This window comes from Temnothorax curvispinosus, unplaced genomic scaffold, assembly GCF_003070985.1.
Source record: "Temnothorax curvispinosus isolate PA1 unplaced genomic scaffold, ASM307098v1 QBEX01015410.1, whole genome shotgun sequence".
Taxonomy (NCBI): Eukaryota; Metazoa; Arthropoda; class Insecta; order Hymenoptera; family Formicidae; genus Temnothorax; species Temnothorax curvispinosus.
Window position 1 is genome coordinate 311,054 of NW_020225190.1, and position 27,205 is coordinate 338,258.

The window sequence follows — 27,205 nt, forward strand, 5'->3', positions numbered from 1 at the left end:
ACTATAAGAAAATGGATTGGTCCATTTCCTTATGCACATGTATAAACAATCAATTATTTTATGCTTATATTTATGCACTATATAAGTTTGTCTGGATAGAACAATCTCAACTCACGTAAACGAAAGAGAGACATACCAGACGCTAATAAAGGCCCCTTATTACCTCTTTCTTTTCCGCCGGATGACGTAATCAGGTAAGCATGAAGAAAATTCTGTTCTCTCGATATCTGAATGTCGTAGTCGTAAAAGGGGCAATCGGACCAAATGGACACAACTGATCGCGATAGAATTTGTTCTCTCAATTGACTGTAGGATTATTTTATAGTTTTATAGTATATATTTAGCGATGTTTTTCGAATCGAATAACCGTTCGATTCCTTTAAACCTACGGATCCGTGTCAAGTACCTGTGTTTCTACAATCAAATTCAATGTCCAGCTTAATTGAAATTTTGCGAAAGAGATCAAAAGACATTGATTCTTCGCGCACATACCTCGCGTATATGTATATTGCCGTTACGACTACCGAATCGGAGAATATTGCAATCGCTCGATAATATTCGCCATTACGAATGCTATCGTGAAACTATGCGGTCCACTTGAAGCTACAAATGCTTCGAAGCATTTTTCTTCTCCTTTTCTTTCAATGAAAAAAGAAGGAGAAGAAGAACGCTTCTAAATATAAGTAACTTCAAGTGGACCGCAGCCTTCGATAGCGATTTAAAAAAGAATAAGTGTAAAATAATTTTTTTTACTGCTTATTCAGTTGGAATTTTATTTGCACGAAGAAACGGAATGTAAGGATACAGTGGAATATATGGATAACAGATTAAACAATTTATGCTATATGTGATACGTTAATGTCAGGAATAGAAAAAATTTATACCGCACTAAAATAATAGGCCTGTTTGTTTTAGCTGAACTTCTTGCACAGTTTATCTTTTATTCTTTTTCTCTCCAATGTGAAAAGAAAAAGAAGAAAGATGAACCGTGCAACAAGTTCAGTAAAACGAACAGGCCTAATGTATGAAATTTATTCATATATATAGATACTGCATTAAATTTGCATTATTATACGAATTAAATAAAAAATTTCAATTACATTTTTATGATAAATACATATATTATGTATATATTATTAAATTGTATTAAATATAGCAGGTATCTATTTTTTTTCTTTCAAAGAATCATGCTGTATAATTTATAGATTTGCACTTTTATTTGTTTCATTGTTGACACCGGATAGTTGCATTTTTATATAAGTTGAAATATCAGAATACTAAACAATAACTGTGAAATTAATTAGTTACATTATTGAAACATTTCGCTAGAGACTTCGTTGCCTGGGAGTATCACATTCAAATTAGCATCGAGTTTTCGGTCGTTGCCGGCAATATCGGAAATTCTGCACGATGTATCCACGTGACAGGATTCTAAACAAAACAATTTTCATATACATATTTCAACATATATACATACATATATATATATATATATATATATATATATATATATATATATATGAATTTTTCAGCACTATGTAATTGGTGGCTACTAATTTCTAATTGCGAATTAATTATTTTAATTATTGCTATATTAATCTTCGTATTATATAAACAAAGTTTCGTATTATTTATCTAATCAATTTCCATTGTGAGCTTCTAATGCAAACTCAATTAATTGTAATATTGTAAACTCAATTTATTATGGATATAAATTTTGTTTAAAAAAATGAAATTAAAAAAATGCAATGTACAGAAATTTTTTAATTTACTCCACCTTGCGAGCAGCAAATCCCGTTTGAAGCGCATCTTGCTGTATTTCCACGACACATCGCGTATCCAGCGACGCAGGGCCTTGTATATAGACTTTCCTTTCTGCATCGATATGTTTCTGGTGTTCCTACGAAGCAACCGATACTAGGGCCACAGCAGATATGGGGCCCAAAGCATTGGCCTAGATGATTGGGACCACACGAAGGACACTGGCAGAAGAATATTGTAATGATTCAATTTTGCACAAAATGGCATATTTTGTGTATTTATGTATAAATAAATATGAAGATATTAATAGATGTTTATGCGAATAAATATTTTGTTAGGAAATAAATAGAAAATTTTGAGATTTGGACATCAAGATTATATATTTTATCATATGTAAAAAATTACTTTTTGTCCCATTTTTTGTTTCTTTTACTATACATTGGATTTATATGAACATCTTTAGTCTAATTATTAAATAAATATAAGATATAAACAATGGTTAATCATCAATTAAGATAGATTATTCTCCTGAGATTTAACTTTAATCATATTTGCTTATTATGCTATGAACTCTTTATTGATCATTCTTAAGTTTTCTTAATAAAGATTGGCAAAATTTTACCAGCACATATTGAAACTAGATATAATTCTAGGACAATTAACAACTATCAATGTAAATAGAAAAGAGTAATATTCAAATAACAGAAAAGAACAGCATCCAACATAAATTCGAATTATTTATTTTAATTACACGTTTAATAGAATAAATATAAGAATTTGCTAGTCTTTATAAAATCAAACTTGTCTGCAAAAAAATGGCTAAATCAAACAAATTTTACTACAAAATGATATATAATATAAAAGATAACGTACTTCCCGTGCAACAGTTCCCAAAGAAGACGTGACATCACCCCTCTTTCCTCCACGAGGACAATTCGTAATCAAACAAGCATAACTTAGAAAAATCAAACTTGCAAGAACGACGAGCTGCTTTAGCATTTTGAATAGATTTTGGCGATGTTACACGAGATGATACACGGACGATCGAAAAAACACTACTGTACCTCGAGGAGTACCGTCGGCTATTTATATCATTGAATCTCAGCACTTAAAATTCCTTCTGAGTATTCGGGAATATTTCCATTCGCAATTCAGCACTCTAAAGATTATAGAAATCCGATCTCTATGTGAGAATAAACGCATAATAAGACGTTATTCTTCCATTCATTGTTGCAGAAGCCACCTTCTAGCTTTCTTTACTATAAATAAATACTAAATGACATTTTAAAAAGATATAAAGAAAAAGAAAAAATACCTTAACAAATTTTTAAATAATATAAATATAATAATATTTACACCAACTGTATTTACATATAGTTATACACTTACTCTGTAACATTATATAAACACATTTACATTAACTTCTTTATTTTACTCTCGTTGGGATTTTTTATTTTTTAAGTTCTTATTCTTTTTTAGTTTTAAGTTTTCCTTTTTATTAACTATGACAGCTTTTTCTTTAACAACTTCCTTCGAATGTCCAACTTTGCTTTTCTTAATTAAAGTTGCCTTTAATTTTAATTCACTGTCTGCTTTACGTTTCTTTATATCTGTCTCAATTGTGATTTCAGTAGAAAGTAAATTAGGACATTCTTTTCTAGTATGACCTAAATAAATAAATTAATAAAATGTTATTAATGGAAATTAATAATAATTAGAAGTATTAGATGAAGTATTAGTAATCATGCTGGTATTTACCTGATTTATCACAATTAAAACATCTTCCTACAATATTCGGTATTGGACCGCACGTATGTTTCTCTAACATACATCTTTTGCAAATTCGACAATGTTCCCAAGTAGGCTTTACACATCGTTTGCATATATCACAATGTTTGTACGTTTGACCATCTTTGGAAGTGCATTCTTTACACTTCTTGCAATGTTTGTTCTCACTAGAAACCCACTTTTCACAATCTCGACAAAATTTATATCCATCCAATAAAGGAAGCTCTAGTAGATTCAACGGTACATTCGTAAAAATTCTCACTGGAGAACCATGCTTTCTACCATGCTTTTCTGATATAAATAAGGGATGATTATCATAATCCACTTTATAATCAGACATTTTCAATTCTTTCAAGCCACCAGTCACACGTGACGGATTGCTCTTTTCTCTCATTATATGCTCCATAAAATATGGAAATATAAACATAATTTTCAAGAAAAAATTATCATTATGAACATGTTTATTTAATGTTCTGTGCAGGTCGGATATCGTTTTTATCGTGTACGATATGGGTTCCAAACGGCCACCAAACGGAGGGTCGCATATTAAGTAAGTATCCTTTCCCTCATTTTGAGTAAGAAAATCTTTGAACACGTTAACAGCATCTTTGTTAAAAAAATGATGATTGAAAAGGTTGTACCAGCAATAATCCAGCGGTCCAAAAAAGTTATGCTGGAATTACATGTAAAAAAATATTCATTAAAATATATTTATAAAAATTATTAAAATATATTATAAATTGATGTAATAATTAATAATTCCCGCTAAGAATACTTACAAATCTTCCATCAAAGTCTAAAAGGAGAGAAGACATTTTATCTGCGTGATGTTCGATTATATATTCATGTATTTTCGGTGCGCCAATACAAAGGATCTGCTTAGCTCCAAGTTTCAAAAGCATATTTATTATATCTTCTGTAGATTTCTTAGAAAATAAATATTGCGCTTCCTTCTTCGCATTCTCTAAAGGTTTTAAAAGCTCTGATGGATGACGCATTTGATAATCAGTTAAATTCTCTGTAATCTTATGGCCCATGTGCTTATCTTTTTCAGAATTAAACATTAATTTCTCACAATTATGGCAATAACATCTTTTTGCCACAGGTGCTGTGCTGAGTTTGTTAAAACGAATGTATAGTTCTCGATGAACATAACGCTGAGTAAACTTCTTATTTTCCAGCTCCCACATACGCTTTTGAGATTTTGACAGTTCCTGCTCATATTCTAAATAGAATCTGCATAATTTTCTGTCACGACAAGCGGAACACGCGTAAAATCTCTTTACTCCATCCTTGACATATCTTTCAAATAGTAATGCTGGTCCTGTCGAAGAAAAAAAAATTAATTTTCTTATAATAAATATAATAAACTTTAATGTGTATACGTGTGAAAATTACCATGAGGACATTGCGGATGTTTTATGGGATTTTCCCACACAAATTCTACACCACGTGTGTCGTTCATTCCCGTCACGTTGTCACGTAAACAATGTACAGACTGATGAGTCTGGTTCTAGTTGTGCATATTAGAGACCCTCTAAGTGCATATATATTAGATGGTAAACCAGACAAACGCGACATTTCTTACCGCTTGAGCCAAGCGATTTGGCGCCAAATATGATTGTCTTTTTAAATTCCATTGACTAAACTGAAACAAGTTATTATAAATAAATATTATTAATTGTGCACTACAAACGAAGAAAAAGATATCAGTTGACTTAAACACATCATAGAAATGGACTCTTGAAATATTTTAAATAACTTCAACAATAGTTTGCTTGGGAAACTTTGGAAGATGAATTGAAGAAATTTAATTACGACTCACAAGTCAAAAATGCGTTTTATTATTATTTGTTTTACAAGTGCTGTGAACGTTTACTGTTTGGTGTATACCGCAAATTTTCTTATTATTACAATTTTCCGGAAACACAATAGCAGATACATGTAAGGAGCATGTCAAGCCTCTATAGTCTTTACGTATGATTTTATACGACCGATATTTTTATTTTGCAAAAAATAGGTAAATTAAGAAATAATTTATAATAATAAATTTGTAATAATGATACATATGCGTATACAATTGTATGTGTAATGTATGTATTAAATTTTTACCTGAAGCTCGAAGGAAAAAATCAAAAAATTATTCTTAAAAAAGATAAAAAGAGAGAACAATTTAAATTAATATTAGCGATCTAATTTCGCATGAAATAAATTTTTTGTTAATTTACCTATTTTTTGCAGGTCATTCGTAATACTGCAGCTAGATGCAATAGCACACATCACACAGGTTTGATAATAAAGTTGCGCTGAACCTTACATTGCATTCATTAAACAAAATTAAAATTCAAGGTATCTCTAAAGTAATTCTGTTTTAAGTTGAGAGTAGAGCAAGCAAATATAAAATAAGAGCTTGCATTAATTAAACCAAAATTAAAATCTTTTAAGAATGCGTAAACAGCCTAGTTTCATTCTTATCCTAAAGCGTTGCAAATATCTTTTAGAATGCACGCTTTCCAAACTCTGCTCGTGAGTTTAATCTGTGTGCATTCTGTAAAATTGTATCACAGACTATTTTGCTGACAGTAAAAAGAATATTCGCTAAAAATACGAGCTTAGGATTGCTATAATATGTCGATGTGTTTCCAAAGCGTTTTCAACGGGGAATGGAAACCACCGAAATGAGAATTATTTACATCAGTGGGCAATGTAAAGTCATGTTATAGTTCCCTATAATAAATATAATATTTTTCCTTGTGCCTATAATCCTCCTACATCATTGATTTACACATAGACGAAGGAGAATGTATTCTGCAGTTACGTAAGCATATACTCGATATAATACTGCAATTGCTGGCTTTTGAAATACTTGTATACTAAGTTTGTAACAACTGTTAAAGCATCTAAAATTATAACACTGATACAAACGCGATCTCAATACATGAACTTACTACTCAGTTCTGCTGTTGCACGTTTAAATTATATCAACTATATTGTGTATATACCACATTTATAAATTCATAACTTAATCAATTTTTTTTTATGTAACGAGTCTTCAATTTTTCTATTTGTATTTTTTTTATTGACTTTAAAAGTTATATTATTATATTCAATTCTAAAAAAATTCTAACACATATTTCTCGAAAAGCTAACAAGAATAGAATAGTCATGTATCATATTTGTTCTGTGTTTGGTAACCATGTATCTCAAACTCATATCTTTATCACTAACCCCATACGTTATATATACGTTTTATTAAACTATATTTAAATAATTCCTTTGTATTTACATAATTGACTATGAAGCTTATTCTCTCCCTGATTTTCCATATAAATAAATCGTCTCATCTGCATTTTACGTTATTTATTTTATGTAGTTTGATATAAAAGAATTATCTACGTATATTAAATAAATATAACATATTTCTGTTAAAAAAAATGAAATCTTGATACTACTACAAGGCAAGACTTAATGATGCAATAAGAATAAAATGTTTAATCCTGTTATAAAATATTTATGTATCAATATCTGTTTTGATACCGATTGGTCGCATTAAATACATTTGTTTCAAAAAATTGTCATTAACAATAAAAATACGTTCCAAAAATTTAGCAGATGTATAATAAATTTTACACATATAGATGTTGGGTTGTCAAGAAAATGGTTCTAAAAGAACAGCACAATTCTATAGCAATACCAAAATTCTTCAGTTCGTTTGTCAATTATTGTTTGTATTCAGTATTTGTTAACTCGTCAAATTATGATTACGAATAAATATTGACCACATTGTACTCTGTGTTAGTCATAGTTTGTTTGTCACAACATGCAGTTTTCTTTCCTACAGTGAATTGTTTCGTATGTTTCACATCAATAATGTTATATTTGTGAAATGTGAAAATATATGAAAATAGGTGCAGTGAGATCGATTTATAAGATTTTCTACAAAACGTGATCAAAATTTGCTACTTCCTACGTGATATTTTTTCATATTAAATTATGCAATCTATATATAATAAAACTGTCTATAATACAACGCTTCAATACTTTATTCCTTCTTTTAAGGGTGCGTAAGAGTATTTGCATCGCTGACATACTGAATTCGTAAATATTTTAATATTCACGAACACACAATCATTAATAAGCTCTAAAAATTGATATTTAATGATGAATCGCGTTCAGAAAGCTGGTCATTTAGGTAAAGTTTACAAAGCAATAAGTTTAGATTGACAAGAGGCCCATCTTTCTTGAAGTTTCCGGCGCTCTTCCATATGGTGTTCTGACAAATTTCGCATTATATGACCTGTCTTCAGTTTTCTGGGATCTAAATTAGCTCCTAACGTTTGAACACCTTTTGCAAATTTTGAGAACGGCAACAATATATCTTTGGCTGTAGATGCTACTGGACTAGTAACGCTCGTGATATTTTCCTTTATGGATTTTAAGGCAGATTCGCTCTGGGACGACGTAATGCTCAACGTCAAATCATGTTCGGAGGCTGATCTTTTCTTGTCATCTAATCTACCATCCGTTTGAAGAGTAGTGCTCTTAATACCAGCTGATAACGCTTTATTATCAACGTCCCCCGTCGAATGACTGATATTCTTAGAAAGCGTTAAGCTTGACATTCGAATGGTTCGATCTCTTTCCTCGCCTATGTTGCCCGCTACATCGTACACCGTTATCTCCGGCGTAGTCGCCGTAGTCTTTTGTGGCGAAGCGCTGATAGTGCTGGTGCCGGATCCAGTTTGCGGAATCAGATGCAATGCGTCAATGGCCACATCAGGTTTTGAATTTAAATTCATGTCGTTATGTCTCATCTTGGATAATTCCTCGTTCACGTTGGTCTCACAAACACCACCGTCCACGACGTTAGTATTTTTCACACCCATAATAATACCAATCAATGGTGTATAAGCTTCCATTAAATGCTTGTCGTGACTGAAATTCGCTGGCTTCTCGACGGGTACGTGTGTCATTTCAATATCCTCGCTACTGCTGCTGCTATTGCTATTACTCTTGTCTTCTGCATTACCTGAGATATTTCTGTTGCCGACAGTAAAGATCGGCTTTGTTATGTTCTCCGTCTGTCTGTTACTTACACTCTTCGCTAAATCAATTGGCTTCCTTGCGCCGAAACTCAGTTTATTCAATTTGCTGAATTGCTCCGACATATTGGTTAAAGCTTTTGTACCTAGGAGTATGCTTTTTATAAATATTTTATTCATGTATATGTGTATATAAATAGTAGAGATAATTTAACAACAAACCTGCTGTCTTTAAAGCAAGCAATTGAGTCTCAGATACGTTTCTTGTTAGTTCTGGAAATGATGAAATATCCAACAATCCGGTGGAGCCTTTAACATTCACTAATTTACTCTTTCTTTTATCTAACATAACATTCATGGCTATGGGAACCTTTGGCAAGTTTGCTATCTCCATGGCTACTGAAATGGCTTCACAGATTGCCTTTAAAGATTCTGTAATTTCAAGAATTTTGGGTGTAAAATTTGTTCAGAATTGTTACGATATAGATATAAATAAAGATGTTTTCTCACCTATGCTTTCCTCCTCAGTTTTAATCACAACCGCCATGTTATTAAAAAACCTTAAATTCGTACTACGAAACATGTGAAAGTAACCGTACTCGCTGTTTACTTTATAATTGATTCTAATACAGTGATAATGTTTATTCTTCATGAAAAATGAGACCATATTTTCAGGTTGACCGAATTCAATTAAGACGATATCATCCAGTAAGACTCTTTGGTAGTTTGTAACTTTATCGATTTGATCGTCGTAGTCGGCAATATAATAGCTATCTCGGGTCAATATCAAAATAGTATCCATTTCCGTCTCCGTTGGATCGCCAGTACTGAAATAAGAAATTTAATTGACAAACAAATTCACAAACAGACGCAGCATAAATGTATTATGAGAAACATTACAATTTAAATTATTCATACGTACACAGGATCGGCATCGATAACTCCCCAACTGCCTAGAATAATTTCCGGGTCAGGTATCAGTAATTTTTTGCAGTCTTCAATCAGCAATTTCACGTGAATCGCAGTTGCCGCGTTGTCTTCCTCGTCCGTGCGTTCTAGGAATACTTCTTCGCTTACTGAATTACCCAACATTATATCAATCGTCGCTTGTCTGTAGACATCCTTGAAACGATTCAAGTAATATCTGCAAAAACATTTTAATTCTCAATGCAAAATGTTGAATTCACTATGCTGAAAATTCAAGAATGATTCAGATGCAGAGTAGCATTGAGAAAATATTCTATTCAAAGTGTATAATAAATCGTATTATATATAAAAGAAATCGAATATTTAAATGAGAAAGCGGCTTATCTTATATCTAATTTATTAGCTAATAGCATTTACAAAAATCTGATTGACTTATGAATCAAATTAAAATATTAAAATAAAGGAAGAACATAAGATCAAAATTAAAGGAAGAATATAAGATTGAAATTAAACATGCATAAGGATTTTGATAGCATAACAAAAACAACTTCTCATGCTGACAATAGTATAGAGCATCTCTTTTTTACGCCACGTAATTTAATAATGTAATAAAGTAACAAGTAATTAAATTATCTTTAGAAATACATAGCTGATGTATATTTCTCAAAAATCAAGCTAAAAGCAAGCGACGAACCTTGCTAAATTATATAGAGCAGTGGCATAAAGGAAGTCAGGATGAGTAGCAAGTTGAAGTTGTATATTTGGTGGTTTCATAGGTATAAGTTCGAGACAACAATTATCAAGGATATCTAAATAGTGTGACCAATCGTTGTTCAGTTGGTGAACATCAATCGAGTTCCCTAGCAGCGTATCTATCGCCGCCTGACGTAAGTCATCCATAAAGTGTTGCTGATAGTATCTATAGGAAAATGAAAGGACCAATGTCAGGGTTCTATACAATAACATTGAGATATGTAACTCTGGGATATTATCTTCAAGGCATGATAACTGTGAAGGTTCGTGTAACGTGAGATGTTGGAAATAAAAGAGGAAAAACGATGAAAAGTGAACAAAATTAAGCGAATACAAAATGTGAAAGATAGGAGTACGAAAGTCTACCTGTTTGCGGAATTCATGCCGTCTTTCATCAGTCCGGTAAATTTTCTCTCCCCAGTACGCGTATAATCTCCCTATAAATAGTAAAGAAATCGTGTAGAAATCATTTAGAAACTATTTATATTAAGACAGACTTCGCACGGGCAATTTGTGAGACGTACAGACCTTTAAAGCATTTGTTCCCGCATATTGCTTGCTAATAATGTCTCCATTATTAGCCCAAAGCGATTGGAAAGTCTGTATTATGTTTGCAGGCAGAATTCCGTCAGGTGGTATTAGTCCCAATTTTGAAAACTGCATTTCCATAACAGCTTTACCCAGAGCGGTTTGCACCACGTTTGTTCTATCTAAGCAATCTATGCAATTCACACGGAATACGCCCTTTTGCATGCAAATCATACCTTGTTTATCGCGCCAGCAGTAACCCATGTCTGCTAGCATTGTAGCCAATGCATTAACCAGAATAGTTACGTTCTCAAAATGCATTCCTCGACTGTGTTAAACATAAAATTACCAAGATAAACGTGAGTAATGAGGATGAGAAGCACGAGATTAAGCAATTACACTATGCTTAGATACTTACCAATACTCGTGGAAATCGAAAGTGGTGTACGTTATATCTGAATTATTATAATTAAATACATGGTTGCTATAAGCTTCCCAAATAATCCTTTCTTTGCCAGACTGTTCGACCAGATTAACAATGCAAATAGGCCCGTACAAAGTAAGCTCTTCACCAAAATGCTTTTCAAATGCTACCTGCGTTTCAGCCTCGTCTGTAATATCATTACATGAGATTATTAGTCTATTAAAATAATCTAGTCTAGTTCACGTAAATGATCTTTTATTTTTTTTTGCTTATACCCTTATCAATCCGTGGTGGAGGTTTATATTTGTACCCAGGTTGAGACCAATATACTGGCACACTTCCTCGTACTTGCACAAAGGATACTTGATGATCATGATACCAAACTAATTGTTCAGTCTCAACGTAATTTGCACACTTGCCATCATCATCCACTCCGCGTCTCTTATACCTGTGTGATTACAGTTAGAAATATTTTTTAATCTTAATATGTTTAATTTTTGGTAAGATAAAATAATTATGACCATGTAATTATAAAAACCATTTATGTAAATAAAAGTTACCTAGTTCCAGCACGGAACCTACTCCTCCTTGATATAATCGCCAGATTAAATATCTCTTGTTGTGGTTGTTCATCAAAACCTACCTCCACTATACATTTTTCTATCTGAACATATCCTTGAATGATCGGTAGTATCCAGCAGTTTGCTTTATCCGTCTGCAGAATAAGACATAAGCAAATGTTATACAAAGGAATGTAAATTTTGAATGGTCACTGAATATTGTCATTATATAGCTGGCTTCAAATAATATATCCACTTAATAATTATTAAGCAAATAAAAATAATTCTTATGTAATAAATTTTATGAATATACATATAACAACATCATAAGATATCTATCTGGGCATCACAAAATATAATCTTTGTCATCTTAAGCCCCTTACACAATGCTAGGCGATAGCGATAGCGATAGCGATAGAGACAAAAGGTGCTTTCCATTTACATCAAAACTCAGATAATTCTCACTTGTGATGTTGTTCTATCCTTTTTGGCAATTAATGAAGAATAAAGACAGAATGACGTCACAAGTGAGAATTATCTGAGTTTTGATGTAAATAGAAAGCATCTAAAATTTTGCCAACAAAGCTACAGCATTGATAAGCTTCCGATAGGTTAAAAATTTTGTTGCTATTCATACTATCGCTATTGTCTAGCATTGTGTAAGGAGTTTTATTATCTGGAGTCAGCTGTATATAAAAATAATGATTTAAAAAATTACTAACATTTAGATTAATAATATCATATAACATGTATTTGTTCCAAAAAAATCTGTCATCGACACGTTGCCACAATGGCTTATCTTGATTGTCCTGTCCATGCTGAGATTCCAATACGCATTGTCGCTGCAAGCTATTAGTAATATCACCAGTCTGACAGAAGAAGAATGAATCAGTTTCGGTAAATATCTTATTCAGTTCTTCCAATATTCTCTTCTCAAATCTGTCTTTGTCCTTCACTACACCTCGTTTTGTCACTGTGGACTTCATCTAAAGAAATATTGAGCTTGTAAAAATTCTACGAGACACCAAATATGGATTTATACGGATGTCAATGGAGCTTCAGGTTCCTTACTTGAGATGTAGCCAATGCGGCAGTAGTATTTTTTATGGTATTTGTGGCGTTCTTGATCGTACCCCAGGTCTTCGCCAGAGCTGCTTTCTGCGGTACGTCAAACAGTCCGCTGCTCCCTTTCTTCTTCAACACATACTGATGTTTCTTGCAGGGCAGCAAGCCAATATCCGTATTCTCCGTGCCAATGTGTAGAAACGCGATGGACTTGATTTTGTAAACAACACGACCACCGTGCAACTCTCCCGCTGGCGTGATATCCTTTATGAGCATCAAGCGAGGTTCCAGTACCGATGTCTGTTCAATTTTCCCCACTATTCCATAAAACATTCCCAGACATTCTAAATCCTTCGGCGTAGCCCATTCCCAATCTGCAAAACCCATTGAAATAATTAAATGTTGCTGTCACACAAGTGTCAGACTCCAAATACAACATTCCTTCATCTTTTATTGGAGGCACTATGTCATTCACATAAACCTTTATACTGACATAATGCACATGTTCGCACTTGAAATGGAACTGATTCGCGTTCTCAACACTCGACACGCGACACCGAGATCGCTTTTCGCAAGCGACGCTTTCGTACCCGCTCACATGACAAATGTGCAATTGTACGCGCACCCACCTGATTTCGCGGCGAATTCGCCGGTATACTTGTCGCACCAGAGGCTGTGCCTCTCTTTCACGAAGATAAAATGGGTGTCAGTGCGGAACAGCTCCATCCTTCTGCTTCCCGAGCGAGTTTGACAGCTACGGGCAGCATGTATGACGTTTCCGCGTCCAGCAAATTATTCCGCCTACCACCGAGCGTTCGCCATGTTGCTCATGACTAACACACTACTGCTCATGTCAGTCGCAGAGGTGCCATTACCAATGTGCCACCAGGCCCGCAGGCAGCGGGCAAAACAGCACCATTGGCACCTCTAGGCCTCTAGTCAGTCGATCATGCTTCTCTCGTATGTGTATAAGAGGCGACGACGACGAGCGATCGACGAGGAGAAAGAGAGAGATGCGACCTATGACGCGAATCAATTCTATTATTCCTCAATGGGCATGACGATGAGACGGCCCAGTCGCTCGATATTCCGGCGAAGTGCTTTCTCGATTCGTATGATTCGATATAGAGAGTCGTTCTTGATGACCTGATTGGTAGTATTCCTTTTTGTGCATTTATTAATAAATACTTTTTCTAGCGCGATACTTTTAGAGAAAGGGATGAATGCGCGTTTCTTGGACAGATTTTATGTTTAGTTAGAAACTTATTTATCTAAACTTTATATAAAATATATAGTAATTTTTTATAGAAGCCAATTTTTTGAAATCTTTACTTCCTTGTGCATAAATATAATATTATAGCTATATCTTCTATCAGCAATCTTTTTCAAAATTGCATTCAAAATTCTGAAAACACACGGAAAGAAAATGAAGTTGCTTCAATTAAACGTCGACGTCACGGGCTGCTACAAGCATATGTAGTTAATTCAACTGGATATTATTGGACCAAATATTCAAATTATTAAAACAATTATCTGATGTTTATTGTTCATTAATATAATTGATGTTGCGTCAATAAATTTTATCTCAATAACACTGATGCTGTTGATACATCATTTTTTTCCGTGTATATATATATATATATATACGGTGCATATATATATATATATATATATATATATATATATATATATATGTAAGAATATGCGAATTTAGTGAGAAAAACAAATTAAACTTATCCAAGCAGAAACTATATATTCGTACAAGTTTTGGGAGAAAAAAAAAATTGTAAATATATTTCAAATAATATATATTTATCGTGTTTAGCAGATAAAAAGTTTTGAAGGTGGACAAAATTAAATCAAATTTTCGGATAAAATTAGCTTTATTAAAATCGTTATGTGAACTTCTCATATTTTACATTCTTCCGTAATACTTTAAATTGGTATGAAAAATGGAAACAGTATCTTATTTAACAATTGATTAACTCCCTAAATAAAAGTTCGTCAACGTATTTAGTGTATATAGATAGATATTGCAGTCTGCATAATTTAATGCATTTATTATATATTAATGGCTGAAATATGCTGCACGAAACCCACGCAGTGCGCCCACGTAAATGTAAATATGAACAATTAAACCGTTTCATGTCATATGAAATTAAAAGTTTTGCCGACATCTCGTGCCGCGTGTTGCAAAACGCAAATATAACAAAAAAAAATACATATAGGAAACTTTATAAACGTGATGCACAGCACGTGGATCTACTCAAATACGTTACATGATTGCGCTCGTGCATTTTATTTAAAAGGCTCTTATATACGTATACACAACCAACCAATAAATACATCACAAATTACATAGAATAAGAAACATGTGAAAATATTGTATGTCTTCAGAAAAGTCAATATCACACGCATTACAAATTTTCATGCAGTGCGAAGGAAACTGACGCTAAGTTAATCTCGTTATTCCTATCCAACGTATGTAGAACAGCCTTGTTTTTCTCAGTCATGATTTTAAAATAACTGACAAATGCATGCCCTTCATGCATTTCATTTTATCATATAAAAATCTTGAAGTCACTCTGTATGCCTCCCGTCAATCAATATCATTCCCCTTCAATCGATCGACTACCTTCGTCGAATTGGCAAGAAGAAACAATTTCGTTAAAATTTAACTTTTCTCACTGCTACTAGTCTGTTCATTGCTTTGGCCGCTCTTTTTCGGCTTGTACTCCTCCCATTTTCTATGGTTAAGTGTTTGAAAGTCATCGACGTCAGCTATCATATCCAGATATCTCGACAGCTTCAGCAGCTCGAAATCTTTGACTCTGCTGGTGTGAGCGTGTTTGAAGGGTTTTATCCTCAATCCCGATTGCGGATTCATTATAAAATTTCGTCTGATGTCGTCGAACATTATTGTATTCTTCGCGGAGAACTGCTTGTACTTTCCCCAGATAATGCCAAGCGGTTTTACCCCGACAACGCCGTATTTCGGTGTGTGAACGGTGATCATAGCGAGGACGTCCAGGTGAAAGGCTATTTTGTAGTTCGGATGATTCGAAACTCCCAGCAGCTTCATCTTCTCGTTGATCCATCTCATGCTAGTCGCCGACCAGATGACTATGTCGTAATTTTTATAAGCGCGCGTCAAAAATTCATGAAGATACGGACGCATCAGCTGCGAGCCGCTCTCTGCCACTGATCTGTGATCGAACAAAGTGTAATCTATGTCCAGCACAAGGAGCTTCTTACCCTCCCTTAGAGGATTCAGCTCTGTGATCACGTAGCGGTCGATTCGTATCTGAATTTTACGTAGATTTATCTCAGCCTTCTCGATTTCTACCTCCTCCTCCTCTATGTCGAGATCGTTGATCACATCAGGTACGTTCTCGGGTGCTTGACTGACCTCAGCGATATCCTCCTCGCGCGAGCCCATTAACATCAGTTTGAAACCAGGCTTCAGATTTAATTTGCCGATTATGTCCTCATCTTGCGCTGCCTTGCCTAATAAAGTAAAAGTTTTTATAGTTTTTTTTTTTAGAACCCTTGTGTATTTAACTGTATATATATTATAAAGTTTTATACTGCTTTTCGAGAATAAAAACAATCAATGAATAGAAATTAAAAAAGTTATTTCAAAAACCATTAGATTTAACATAATCTAATATGCTCTAGGAGCTATCTATCGTTTTTTCCATTTTCATGTATAGGTGTAGGAAAGTAAAGAAATTATTTTAAGAATCATAAATAATATTTACACATATATAATACACATACATACACACACATATATATATATATATATGTATATACTTGTATTTTATATGTTACACATATATATTATTGTACATATTCGTGTATGCCTATGTAATACATAAAATACAAGTTAAACAATTTCAGAAAAATATGATAATTAGTAGCAAGACATTCTTCACTTCTCTCAAGACGATAGACTTCAAACTAAATGATTAAAATTGCGACAATAATCATTTATCTGATGAAACTGATCAAAAAAACAGTTCAAAACATAACCTTTAAACTTTAGATTCAGCAGCTTCTGTCGCTCCGGACGAACACCCGTTTCCTTGTGTATACGCTCTTTTAGAGTAAGAACCGTGTCTTCCACTTGAATATCGAGGATATCGTATTCCTTTCCGCTCCATTTCACCACAATTCTTAATTCACCCTCCATCCTCTCGTTTTTCCAATCGTATCAATGGAACGCGTGCATCGCGATAGAAAAGAAACCTTCAGATACTCTCGCGAGTGACGAGTGACCGGAGTGACGCGGTCTCGCGACTGTATTATCGATAACGTCGAGTCTGATTTAAAAAATATATTTTTCAATATTTGATCACACGAACGTCTTATTGCTAAAAATGATAAAAAATATAGTAGTAAGATAGTACATACATTGCTTCTAAAACGTTGTGATTTATCGAAATCACAGACGAGGTAATGAATATTGCGAGACTAGCAAGACGTACCGTAACAAGTATATGAGCAGTGCATCCACTTTAGAAAGAGAGAAGAGGTTCACTAATTTACAGGATTCAATGGGTGAGAATAATTTTTTATTTAGAGAACTGTGGGATATAAGTATAAAGTGCGACGATAACACAAACAAAAATAAACTGTGATAATTAAATTTTATTATATGATTATATGCATAAAACTTAATTATTATTATAAATATATAAAATTTAATATTCTTAAATTTTTAATGATTTTTTTGATAGTTTATAATATAATCATTGCATGTAGGGAAGTGGTGCGTTCCTGAAGCAAAAATTAAAAATTTGCGCTAATTAATAATAAGGATTACAAAGAGAAATATATAATATAATATACTTATATATAAGATAATAAAATTATAACAATAAATCAATGTAAAGGTAATAAAAAGATAAAAGATAAATTGTGCGTTTTGTGCCAAAATGTACAAGTGCGAGGACATCTTTAAGATAAAAAATTGATCGATTGTTAATAAACTATTATTCTATTAATGTAATGGATCTTAATTAAAGCTTGTCCTCGCACTTGTATATTTTGGCACAAAACACAGGGACAATTATTAGGAATTTTTATTACATGTATACAAGTACTCGAGGAGATACTTTGGTTCAAACGGAGCATTTCGAAGTTCCGACTGTTAACAATCTATAATTTATTCTTACAGTTAGAATTCTTAGAGAGTGTCCTCGCATTTGTATATTTTACCCCAAGACACAGGAATTATCATTTTCGTGAAAATTTTATTATATGACCTCTTTTATCTTTTGTTTATTTATTTACATTTTTTTTGTAATATTTTTTGTTTTATACATATATATATGTATATATTTCTTTTGTAATGTTTTTTAAAATTAGATCATATATTTGTAATTTTTGCTCCAGGAACGCTTCAAACTTTTAGCTACACATATAATCGTATTTGTCAGAAACGAGTAACTTTATAAAAACATGTCAACAACGTGAGCGAAATGATTTTGTAATAAGGATACATTGACGAATATTTATTTTATTATTGTCAAAATGTTTAAAGTACATATATAAAATTTGCTCAATCTAATTAAACTGAATTAATTAAATAATTTAAATTAGTCTGCGAAATGTCTGATGTTAATACTGCACTTGAATCATATAAAAGAAGGAAATAATAGAAACAATACACACATATGAAAATGTAAGTGTATATATCTCTATTTCTTGCGCTACCGCCTAGTTCTGTAAACGTTAACGATATCGTTGCGTGCTTTTCTATGGTAGGTATATTATATATTATATTATATCTGCGCAAAACAGTAATGATGTCGTTAACATTTACAGAATAGGCCCCTTAATGATCAGTTTAAAGAAAGTTTATATACTACTTAAGTACTCCAACATGAGACTTGCACTATGATAAAAATATTATTTAAATGGGGATGTGACGGTAGCTCAGGTCATAGCATTTACAAGCAAAAATGTTTTTCAGTTGCAGAACAAAAAATTGATGAGAACTTATTTATAATATCTTTAGTGCCGCTACAATTATTTGCCGAAGGAGAAAATGCAAAATTAATTTTATGGAATAACCCACGACCAGGATGAACAAAATACTGTCGACCAATTAAATTAATTATAAAAAAAGAATCGACTGATATAATAAAACAAGAAATAGCAATTATTGAAGAACAACTTCAGTCACTTGTTCCAATTATTATTAAAATTGAAGAAAAAAAATTCGCAATAGAATATGTATTATTGCTGACAATGGTAGATGGGAACATCTGTAATGCATTAACAAATGTATCGTCACAAAAATGTTATGTTTGCGGAGCTACTCCAAAAATGATGAACGATATTGAGAAAGCATCAGTAGTTAATGTTGATATTACAACATTCAGTTTTGGATTGTCGATTCACTTTGCATGCTTGGATTCGGTGTTTTGAATGTCTCTTGCACATTGCTTATCGTTTAGATATAAAAAATGGCAAGTTAAAGGAAATGAAAAAAAGGAGGTAGAACTGCGTAAAAAACAAATTCAAGATCGTTTATATTCTGAAATGGGTTTGTTAGTAGACATACCAAAACCTTCAGCTGATACTACCAATGATGGCAATACATCACGTCGTTTTTTTGAAAAACCAGATTTGGGCGCTGAAATTACTGGAATTGATGAAGAACTTATATTACGATTCTCAGTAATTTTAAGAACAATGTCTAGTGGATACGCAATAAATCCTGAAGCGTTTGGAATATATACTCGAGAAACAACAGAATTATACGTCAAATTATTCCATGGTTTTATAGAGAAGGACACTTGAAAAATATCTCGAGATAAAACTATGAAAGATTTACTTCATATATAATAAATATAGTCTCTGCCAATTTAATAATAATTGTTAATTTTGACACCATATTTAGAATTTATTATAAATATTCCATTAAAAAAGTACCGTGCAAAATTAATTAATAATAGGTAAATACAAAAGATTAATGTATATATGTATATATAAAACATAAATCTTTTAAATTATTTTGCAAACATACTTTATAATTTGATAAAATAATATAATCACATATAAACTTATATAGTCATATAAGATTATATATGATCAGATCATAGTTGCATCTCAAAGTATCCGATAGATGGCATCCGACGGAATATGATTCTCGTATTTAAAATTTGATGAACAGTGGTATAAGAACGGTATCAGACACGGCAGTGTCGTGCTAAGTTGCGCCAAGTTATATAAATCGTGGAATGGCACAACTTTTGTATTGTAAAGTCCACTTTTATAATAAAGTGACACATTTAAAAAATAACATTTGAAAACAACAATTTTCTGCAGTGGATGGACACCGGATCGGATCAGATCTACTCATGTCTGATTGGATCTGATCAGATAGGGCCAATATTTTGATCAAACCAGATCTGAGTGGATTGGATCTGATGAGATCTGCTCAAATCTGTTCAGATCTCTTCCATTTTTTCCCGGGACAGAATATCCCAAACCATTATATATATTTCTTTAATAACAACATTTTTAACCAATTTAGAATCAACTTTTTTCTAGCAAAAATGCTGACAAACATCATCATTTATTGTAATTTTCTAATTTCTAGCATTATAATATATATATGTCTTTACGTTTTCAATCAAACTCCTCTTATATTAAACTCCATTTGAAATTAACTGAAAAATGTAGTTTTGTTTATATCTATTTGGCTTTCCGAAATTTAAGTCGACAAATACTCTTCGAGTACAGTTAAAAAAGTTGTCTCTAAAGTGATTAATACATTTTTTATTAAAAGTATATCCAATATATATAATTTTTTAAATACTCTGTACATATATACGCTTTATTTCTAAAGTTTTAAATGCTACGATGATGCATCGGAAACATGATTCTCTTTCCACGGTGCAAAGGAAGGTCCTGGTATATCTTCGCACGATATTATAGGATTGTCGGGACCAACAGAACGCATAACTCTCATCTGAGCGTGCGTGATTGCGTCAGAACAATCGCATATTAACTTTGCCAGCGAACTCTTGCGTATCTCCACGAGCTGGCCTGAAATTCGTATAAATATTACGGTTTTTATTGCGTTTATATTTCCATTTAATATTAAAGATTTTGACACAATAAAAATGTTCTATAAATATCAAAAACTTATAGCAAACTAATATATATAGAAAAGCACATTTCTTAAAAATATATATCTACATCTTTTTTCTTTAAATCGAGGCTGTGACAATTAAAGACTATAGTTTGTTGTCCTGTGAAATAATTAAATTCTGCATATTTTAGACTTTAGAAAATAATAAAAATATAAAATTTTAATTTAATTTTATATCAAACTAAAACTCTACGCAAAAGATAACAAATATGGTTATAAAAAAAAGATTTTAATTAAAATCTAAAATCTTTTTAGATGAATGATAGGACAATAAGACTGTAGGAACTTATATGTTTGAAATTTACAAATGCATAAATTACTTATTTTTTGCAAAATTAAAAGATAGTTGATAAATTCGTTGATAAATTCCTATACTGAAATTTTATTATTTGTTGGTGTACTTTTAAAAATAGTCTTTATATGTATCGTTTATTGACTTTCCTCAGGGTTGCAAGGCGTTTTGGAGGAACGTTCCCAACCCTTAATTTAAAAAAAAAAATAGTCTTTATAGTTGCTACAAATATAAACTAGAGAAATTTATCGTACCTTCTGTAAAAGGATATGGTTGTTCAGCAAACTCGTACCAAAAACGATCTCCCTTTTGCAAACGCGCGAACTGATCAAGTATTAAACACGTAAACGTGGGCCCGATCAAGCTGTCCGACTCCGGTATTTCCGCCAATGCGCCGGTATACAAATCTACGTCGTCGACAGTCTCGTAGAGCATCGATATCTGTTCCAGTACTTGAGGGTCCAGGTGGCCCTCGAGGTCGCTGAAATTCCCCACCTTTCCTAGATCACAATATTCCCGCCACATAGGGTATCCCGGTAATCCATGATCCCGTCCTCGTTGGATGTTCAACGATACCAGATCAAGGCCGCATGGTACCGTAGAATTGTCCATGGGGTCTTCAAAGAGATGACTTGTCAGCTGCGAAGTTACGTGCGTGGAGTACCTCTGAATAACGTTGGTCGTGGCCGAGGTAACCGAACGTCTGACGCCGTCGGCGGCGTAGAGACTGTACGGATTGAAGAGCATTTTGTGCAGCTCCATATAGGACGACGTGCCTTTCTCGGCATCCGTCATTCTCATCAACCCCGGTAGCAAGGTGTGAGCGAAACGGAATGCCGCGGCCGCGAAGTGATTGGCGATCGTCGGATCATTCTCCGGCTCGTCCGGATCGTGCGTTTGTTTCTTGTAGCCCGACTCGAGGGGGTCCAAGTCGTGCTCGTTCATTCTCTCGTCGCCTACGATAACGGGCAGAAATTCGCGATAAGTGACGTGCTGCAATTGAGCGCCGACAATACGCCGCGTTTCCTGATAGAGCGTCTCGTCGCTCCAAGAGGGATTGATCTTGGCCAATTCGTTCGCGATCCTGTTGTGCTGTCGCGCCCAGAGAAGGTGCATCGTGGTCAGGTGTAGATTCTCGTTCGCCCTGGCGTCGCCCGCGGCGAAGCAATAGCGACCCCGGCGTCGCTCAGCTTCCCGATTGCAACCGTCATTGGGATTCGTGCTGGGTGGTAGCAGAGTCCTGTTGTCGGGAGTGAACTGCATCCTCAAACGACCACCGGTGAACTCGCGCAGGTCGCGAGCGGTCTCATTGTCGGAGCCGTAAATAGCCGAGCCGTCGATGAAGGCGCTGACCTGGACGCAACGGATTATCTACAAAATCTTTCAGTCTGGATTGCCTTTGACAAGTTATGTTCAAATCTATGTTCGACAGAAATCTTCCAGTTTCATAAATTTTACACATCTATGAAAATCCGTTTTTTTCGGAAAGAGTTACTGATCTGTTACAATTAGTTATGTTTTAGAGTTGGAAGTAAAAGGAAAGACGAGCTCATTATTTCAATCAAAAGTTTAATGAAATTCGAGTAACATAATGGAAACATACATGTTATCATCTTTTTAGAAAAGGCGATCCGCATTACGTCGTAAATAGATTATAACGAACGCGATTACCTGATTGAGCTGTTCTCTGGGACCAAGTTTGCATCGCGGGGCCGGCGCCGATCTCACAAAGTCCATGCAGGTCCTGCCAGTCAGATCGTGCACAGGATCGCCGGCGTTTACTCGCACGGGAAAACACTCGGGATGTTGTCTTCCCAACGGCGGGCAGCACGCTATCGAACTTCCGTTGACACCCTGACTGAGCGCAGTCGCGGTGATGTCGTGGTCCAGAAACTGACCGAACACCGCCAGCATCACCGTGAAGGACGGGTTGCTGCTAGCCGAAGGTTTATGCACCTTCAGACTGACTTCCCTAGCAGAAGGCAAGTCCTTCCCGGATCGTGCCTTTCGAGGCGACTCGATTCCATCGGCGTAATCGGGTGATAAGGTTCTTCGAAAAGGCATCATACTGCTGCCCCATCCTCTCGGCCGATTGCAGCTGCCATCGATAGTTCGGTACTTGCCGATTTTGCAGGTGTGATTGAAGTATCGTTTGCATATATTTTTCGGTAACCAGCCGCTATCGAAGAAGGTATCAATCGCCGACGGTTCATCATGGATGGACCTCAAATAGAAAAATATCAGTAAAATCCTAAGTAAAGGCTAGCTATAAACAACTTTATATGATTATATGTATTATATTATAACAACTTTATATGATAATTTCGATCATTAATAAATAAATATTAGTCCCAAAAAATAAAGTTTAGACGATCTACTGGTTGACAATTGAGAAGTTGCTGAAATTAGATATTTGTTATTTTGTAATAAGTGGACAAAAGAAATTAATTAAATACTATACTATAAAAAAAAACTTATTTTTATTAGCACATAATGCCGAGAAAATATACATTTATAAATTTGTACTTAAAAATAAATATTATAAGAAAAATATCAACATTTGTTGCATGGTTCAATGATTTCGATGAAATAATGACCATCTAAACTTGCACTAAAATTGAGGAGCTTTTGAAAACTATTAAATACGCTTCTAACATTAACTGCGCTTTCAAAAAGAAATCTATCCTTCTATCTAGACTCTAGAATTCCTTACATCGAAATAGTCTCACTCACATGCCAAATCTAAACATAACATAAGAATCATTATACCATGCAACCAACTAAATGTGCGTCCTGATTTTTTAAACTCTTCTTTTTATATAAAAAAAAATAAAATTATAAATAATATTAAATATAATTAATATTAATATTTAATAACATTATATCTTAAATTCTGATGTGGATTATAGATCGTCTCTAAAGCAGTTTTAATAGTTTAAATTATAACTATATAAGGTGTTGGGTAATACTTTTTTTTAAAAAGTCAAGTTCTACGTCGTATTTATGACATACATACAGAACAAGACCAAATCTCACCTCATTTTCTCGATTATTCTCGTTGCCGCGATTTCACCTACCGCTGCTAAAGCAAGAGCGCTAACGTTGGAGCACGTGCTCACTGCGTGGCGATGCCTGGATTCAGGGGATGGAGACGGTAACGGTGACTTCGCGGCGATCATATCTGCGGATAGACGATCCTTCATCGCCTGTTTGCCAGCTCGCAATCCCTGCGTGTATTCTAGCTGGCTGAGATGTTTCGTCGGAGTGTCGATGTCCTCATTAGATATTAGGACGGAATTGGGCTCGGCTGTGGCACTAGCGGTACTGCTGAAGGCCGCGTGCGAGGTGGACTCAGGTGCCAGTCCTAATCTCAAGGTGCTACCTAGGTTGCCGGGGGACGTTGCGTTGTCGATCGCGGGATTAGTGGAGTTGGTATGGCTCATAGAATAGCTGATGGACACCACCAAAGCCATGGTGAAAACCACTCTAAAATCGTAGAGAATTGTATTAAAAAATCTAGTCGCTCAGCGATCTCAATCTCTCTAATGTGTGATATTTTCGGCATAAAATTTGCTGTTATTTAACATTAGGTCAAATTCTTCCGCTTACTGACAGGCGGCTCGATTTTAGAAATCTTACCCAGCTAGCAGAAAGTTCTAAAAACGTCTTAAAGATATCACAAAGACATTTAAAAGTCGACATCATTTTTCAGATGTGCTTTGGATGTCTTTTAAGCGTTTTTAAGATGTCTTTTAGAAGCTTCTGCTAGCTGGATGGTTGTTGAATTGAAGCTTGAACTATTTATTTCTGACTTTTGCACTTTTCCATTTTTTTTTTCCAAAACAGCAGGTTTGTTAATTTAGCTTCAGTTTTTGTAAAGTGTATACAATTTATTTCTATAATGTGTAGAATAAAATTTGGTGGTTTCGAAATTTGGAAATTTATATGAGAAATTATTTAATTTATTATTTCTTATCTTGTACACGATCCACACGAACTTACATCAGGATGCCGCAGACGCAGCATTGGAACTGTCGGAGCCGCGTTCTTCGGGTCCTCAAGAAGCTGGCGAACTCGATGTAATCGGGCGAATCCGCAGATCTCCTCAGAGGCGTTCTTTCCGTGATATTGCGCATTTTCGTCGCACAGAAATACGGCTAGATAATGTGCAGAATTCTACCTGCGGTAATAGACAGGCGAGGCTCCTTCTTGTTCGGTAATTTGATCTCCCTTATGTGACTCACCTTGCACGACTAACGCGTCTCTCGCATGAGTGATCGATACGTACAAATACCCGAGCTCTTCCGGTGCAGCATTTATAATAAATTGTTAATTAAGATCCCAGTGATTACACAACACACCGCACCGTCAAACTTTGCCCTCCTCTGTCGAAAAATTGTCAATGAGAAAAAACCGGAACGTTCAAAATAATTTTTAACCGAGACGCTCCTAAGGTTTTAACGAGACGCTGTCATTTACAAGATTTTATATGCGCACTTATGTATATGATTTTTGTTCTTCGTTGATGAAGAACGAATGGAGAAGAGAATATATCCAATAAAGTCTTCAAAGTGGATTACTTGGTTCACACGCAGACAACCTGATTACATAAGAGTGAAACATGAGTTGCCTCGCTACATTCTTATTTTGCGGTGAGACACGGCGGTGGCAACGAGTCTGCGTCTCGATATAGATCACACATATTGCAGAGATGATTTGTAACAATCACGTAACGAACACGTTATCCTGCCGCATACGAAAATACGACCGCGAATCGCAATGTAAGACAAACTGGAATAATAAGTCGTTTATTGTGCAATTGAATTTTGCTGTCACACAGACGTCGAAAAGTAACAAAGTTAAGGAATGTATCTACAGAAAGTTGCTTAAACTAAATAACTATTATTTTATAATTAATGGCCAGTAGTTAAACTACTCTATAGAAGAAACTCGTCATTTTTATTAACATATAGTGCAAAAAGATACATATTTGTGAACTTGTAAAAAAACATAAAGCCGAAAACTTGCGTGATGTTTCAGTGATGTGTGTTCGAAAGATCTCGGCATGAGCGATATAAATGCATGTTTTTGGAAACTATTAAATATACTTTCTATAACATTAATAATTAATGTGACTATATCTTCGAAAAGTTCCAAGTATAAAATGCTTTTCATTGAAATGCATTTATACCTGGAACTTTTTTAAGTATATTTAATAGTTTCTAAAAACACCTCAATCATATTATACAAATTCGGATGATCATCATCATTTCCAATACGTATATCACCGAGAATGAGTCGCGCAACCAGCCGAATTGCTAGGCTTTTTTTTATATTTATTTTTACAAATTTATATATGTGTACATTTCTTTTGCACTACACTGCACTAGCAAAAATAACGTGTTTTTTCTGCACTTTAACATTTGATTTATTTCATTCCGTTCACCTATTACACAAAAATAACAACCGATTGGTTTCAGCAATTTCCCAATTGTCATCCTGTATGCGTTTGTAACTTAACACTGTACTCTTGACATTACGTCAACGTTTGAGACTCTACATTGTTTAAAGTTTCTATCGAGATTGATGTTATTGTAATACCGTGGTGTTGACAATGAACGCCGACGTCTGACTGCTAGGGACGACGGACGATGCCGCGGTGCATGATGCTACGCATCTTGTATACGTACGTAATGTAATACGCCGTCGTATTATGAAAAGGCTTCCGCCCTTTGTTGGGTTTCTCAAGAACATAAATCTATATCGGCAACAAATGACCACAGTTTGTGCACATAATCACATAATGATTTTTTATTAACGAATATTGCATGAAATAATTTTCGGCACTATTTTCCATTTCTTTTCGTGAGTGATTTAGAGACACAAATTAATTTC

General features: G+C 34.2%; 5 protein-coding genes across 17 annotated transcripts; all 5 read right to left on the reverse strand.

Annotated features, from left to right (window-relative positions):
• Window positions 1-1,195: 1,195 nt before the first annotated feature.
• Window positions 1,196-3,002, reverse strand: LOC112465654 (neurophysin 1-like). Its single transcript, XM_025033303.1, has 3 exons — window positions 2,635-3,002; window positions 1,778-1,982; window positions 1,196-1,431 (listed from the first exon to the last, which is right to left on the reverse strand). Exons 1-3 carry the CDS (start codon window positions 2,758-2,760, stop codon window positions 1,310-1,312), a joined length of 453 nt encoding a protein of 150 aa, XP_024889071.1. The 5' UTR covers window positions 2,761-3,002; the 3' UTR covers window positions 1,196-1,309.
• A 116-nt stretch (window positions 3,003-3,118) lies between these two features.
• LOC112465653 (zinc finger CCHC domain-containing protein 4) lies at window positions 3,119-5,226 on the reverse strand. Its single transcript, XM_025033302.1, has 4 exons — window positions 4,948-5,226; window positions 4,329-4,873; window positions 3,520-4,222; window positions 3,119-3,428 (listed from the first exon to the last, which is right to left on the reverse strand). The coding sequence occupies exons 1-4, from the start codon at window positions 5,012-5,014 to the stop codon at window positions 3,193-3,195; spliced, it is 1,551 nt and encodes a 516-aa protein (XP_024889070.1). The 5' UTR covers window positions 5,015-5,226; the 3' UTR covers window positions 3,119-3,192.
• A 1,372-nt stretch (window positions 5,227-6,598) lies between these two features.
• On the reverse strand, window positions 6,599-13,699 carry LOC112465652 (phosphatidylinositide phosphatase SAC2). 2 transcript variants are annotated; one of them, XM_025033299.1, is made up of 13 exons: window positions 13,478-13,574; window positions 12,855-13,222; window positions 12,506-12,769; window positions 11,784-11,938; window positions 11,499-11,671; window positions 11,218-11,410; window positions 10,800-11,127; window positions 10,638-10,708; window positions 10,213-10,437; window positions 9,514-9,735; window positions 9,102-9,418; window positions 8,814-9,023; window positions 6,599-8,737 (listed from the first exon to the last, which is right to left on the reverse strand). In XM_025033299.1, exons 1-13 carry the CDS (start codon window positions 13,572-13,574, stop codon window positions 7,749-7,751), a joined length of 3,612 nt encoding a protein of 1,203 aa, XP_024889067.1. In that variant the 3' UTR covers window positions 6,599-7,748. The 2 variants fall into 2 exon arrangements, with proteins under 2 accessions (XP_024889067.1, XP_024889068.1); XM_025033300.1 differs by lacking the exon at window positions 10,213-10,437 and having other exon boundaries at window positions 13,478-13,699.
• A 1,020-nt stretch (window positions 13,700-14,719) lies between these two features.
• On the reverse strand, window positions 14,720-17,145 carry LOC112465649 (ubiquitin-like domain-containing CTD phosphatase 1). The gene is made up of 2 exons (XM_025033295.1): window positions 16,884-17,145; window positions 14,720-16,355 (listed from the first exon to the last, which is right to left on the reverse strand). Exons 1-2 carry the CDS (start codon window positions 17,041-17,043, stop codon window positions 15,523-15,525), a joined length of 993 nt encoding a protein of 330 aa, XP_024889063.1. The 5' UTR covers window positions 17,044-17,145; the 3' UTR covers window positions 14,720-15,522.
• Window positions 17,146-19,957: 2,812 nt separating this feature from the next.
• Window positions 19,958-26,978, reverse strand: LOC112465669 (chorion peroxidase). Of its 12 annotated transcripts, none has more exons than XM_025033335.1 (7): window positions 26,778-26,966; window positions 25,555-25,611; window positions 25,313-25,490; window positions 24,347-24,796; window positions 22,982-23,534; window positions 21,565-22,663; window positions 19,958-20,912 (listed from the first exon to the last, which is right to left on the reverse strand). In XM_025033335.1, the coding sequence occupies exons 3-7, from the start codon at window positions 25,444-25,446 to the stop codon at window positions 20,722-20,724; spliced, it is 2,427 nt and encodes an 808-aa protein (XP_024889103.1). In that variant the 5' UTR covers window positions 25,447-25,490; window positions 25,555-25,611; window positions 26,778-26,966; the 3' UTR covers window positions 19,958-20,721. The 12 variants fall into 12 exon arrangements, with proteins under 12 accessions (XP_024889103.1, XP_024889101.1, XP_024889099.1 ...); XM_025033333.1 differs by having other exon boundaries at window positions 25,555-26,101; window positions 26,757-26,966; XM_025033331.1 differs by having other exon boundaries at window positions 25,313-25,695; window positions 26,912-26,978.
• Window positions 26,979-27,205: the final 227 nt, after the last annotated feature.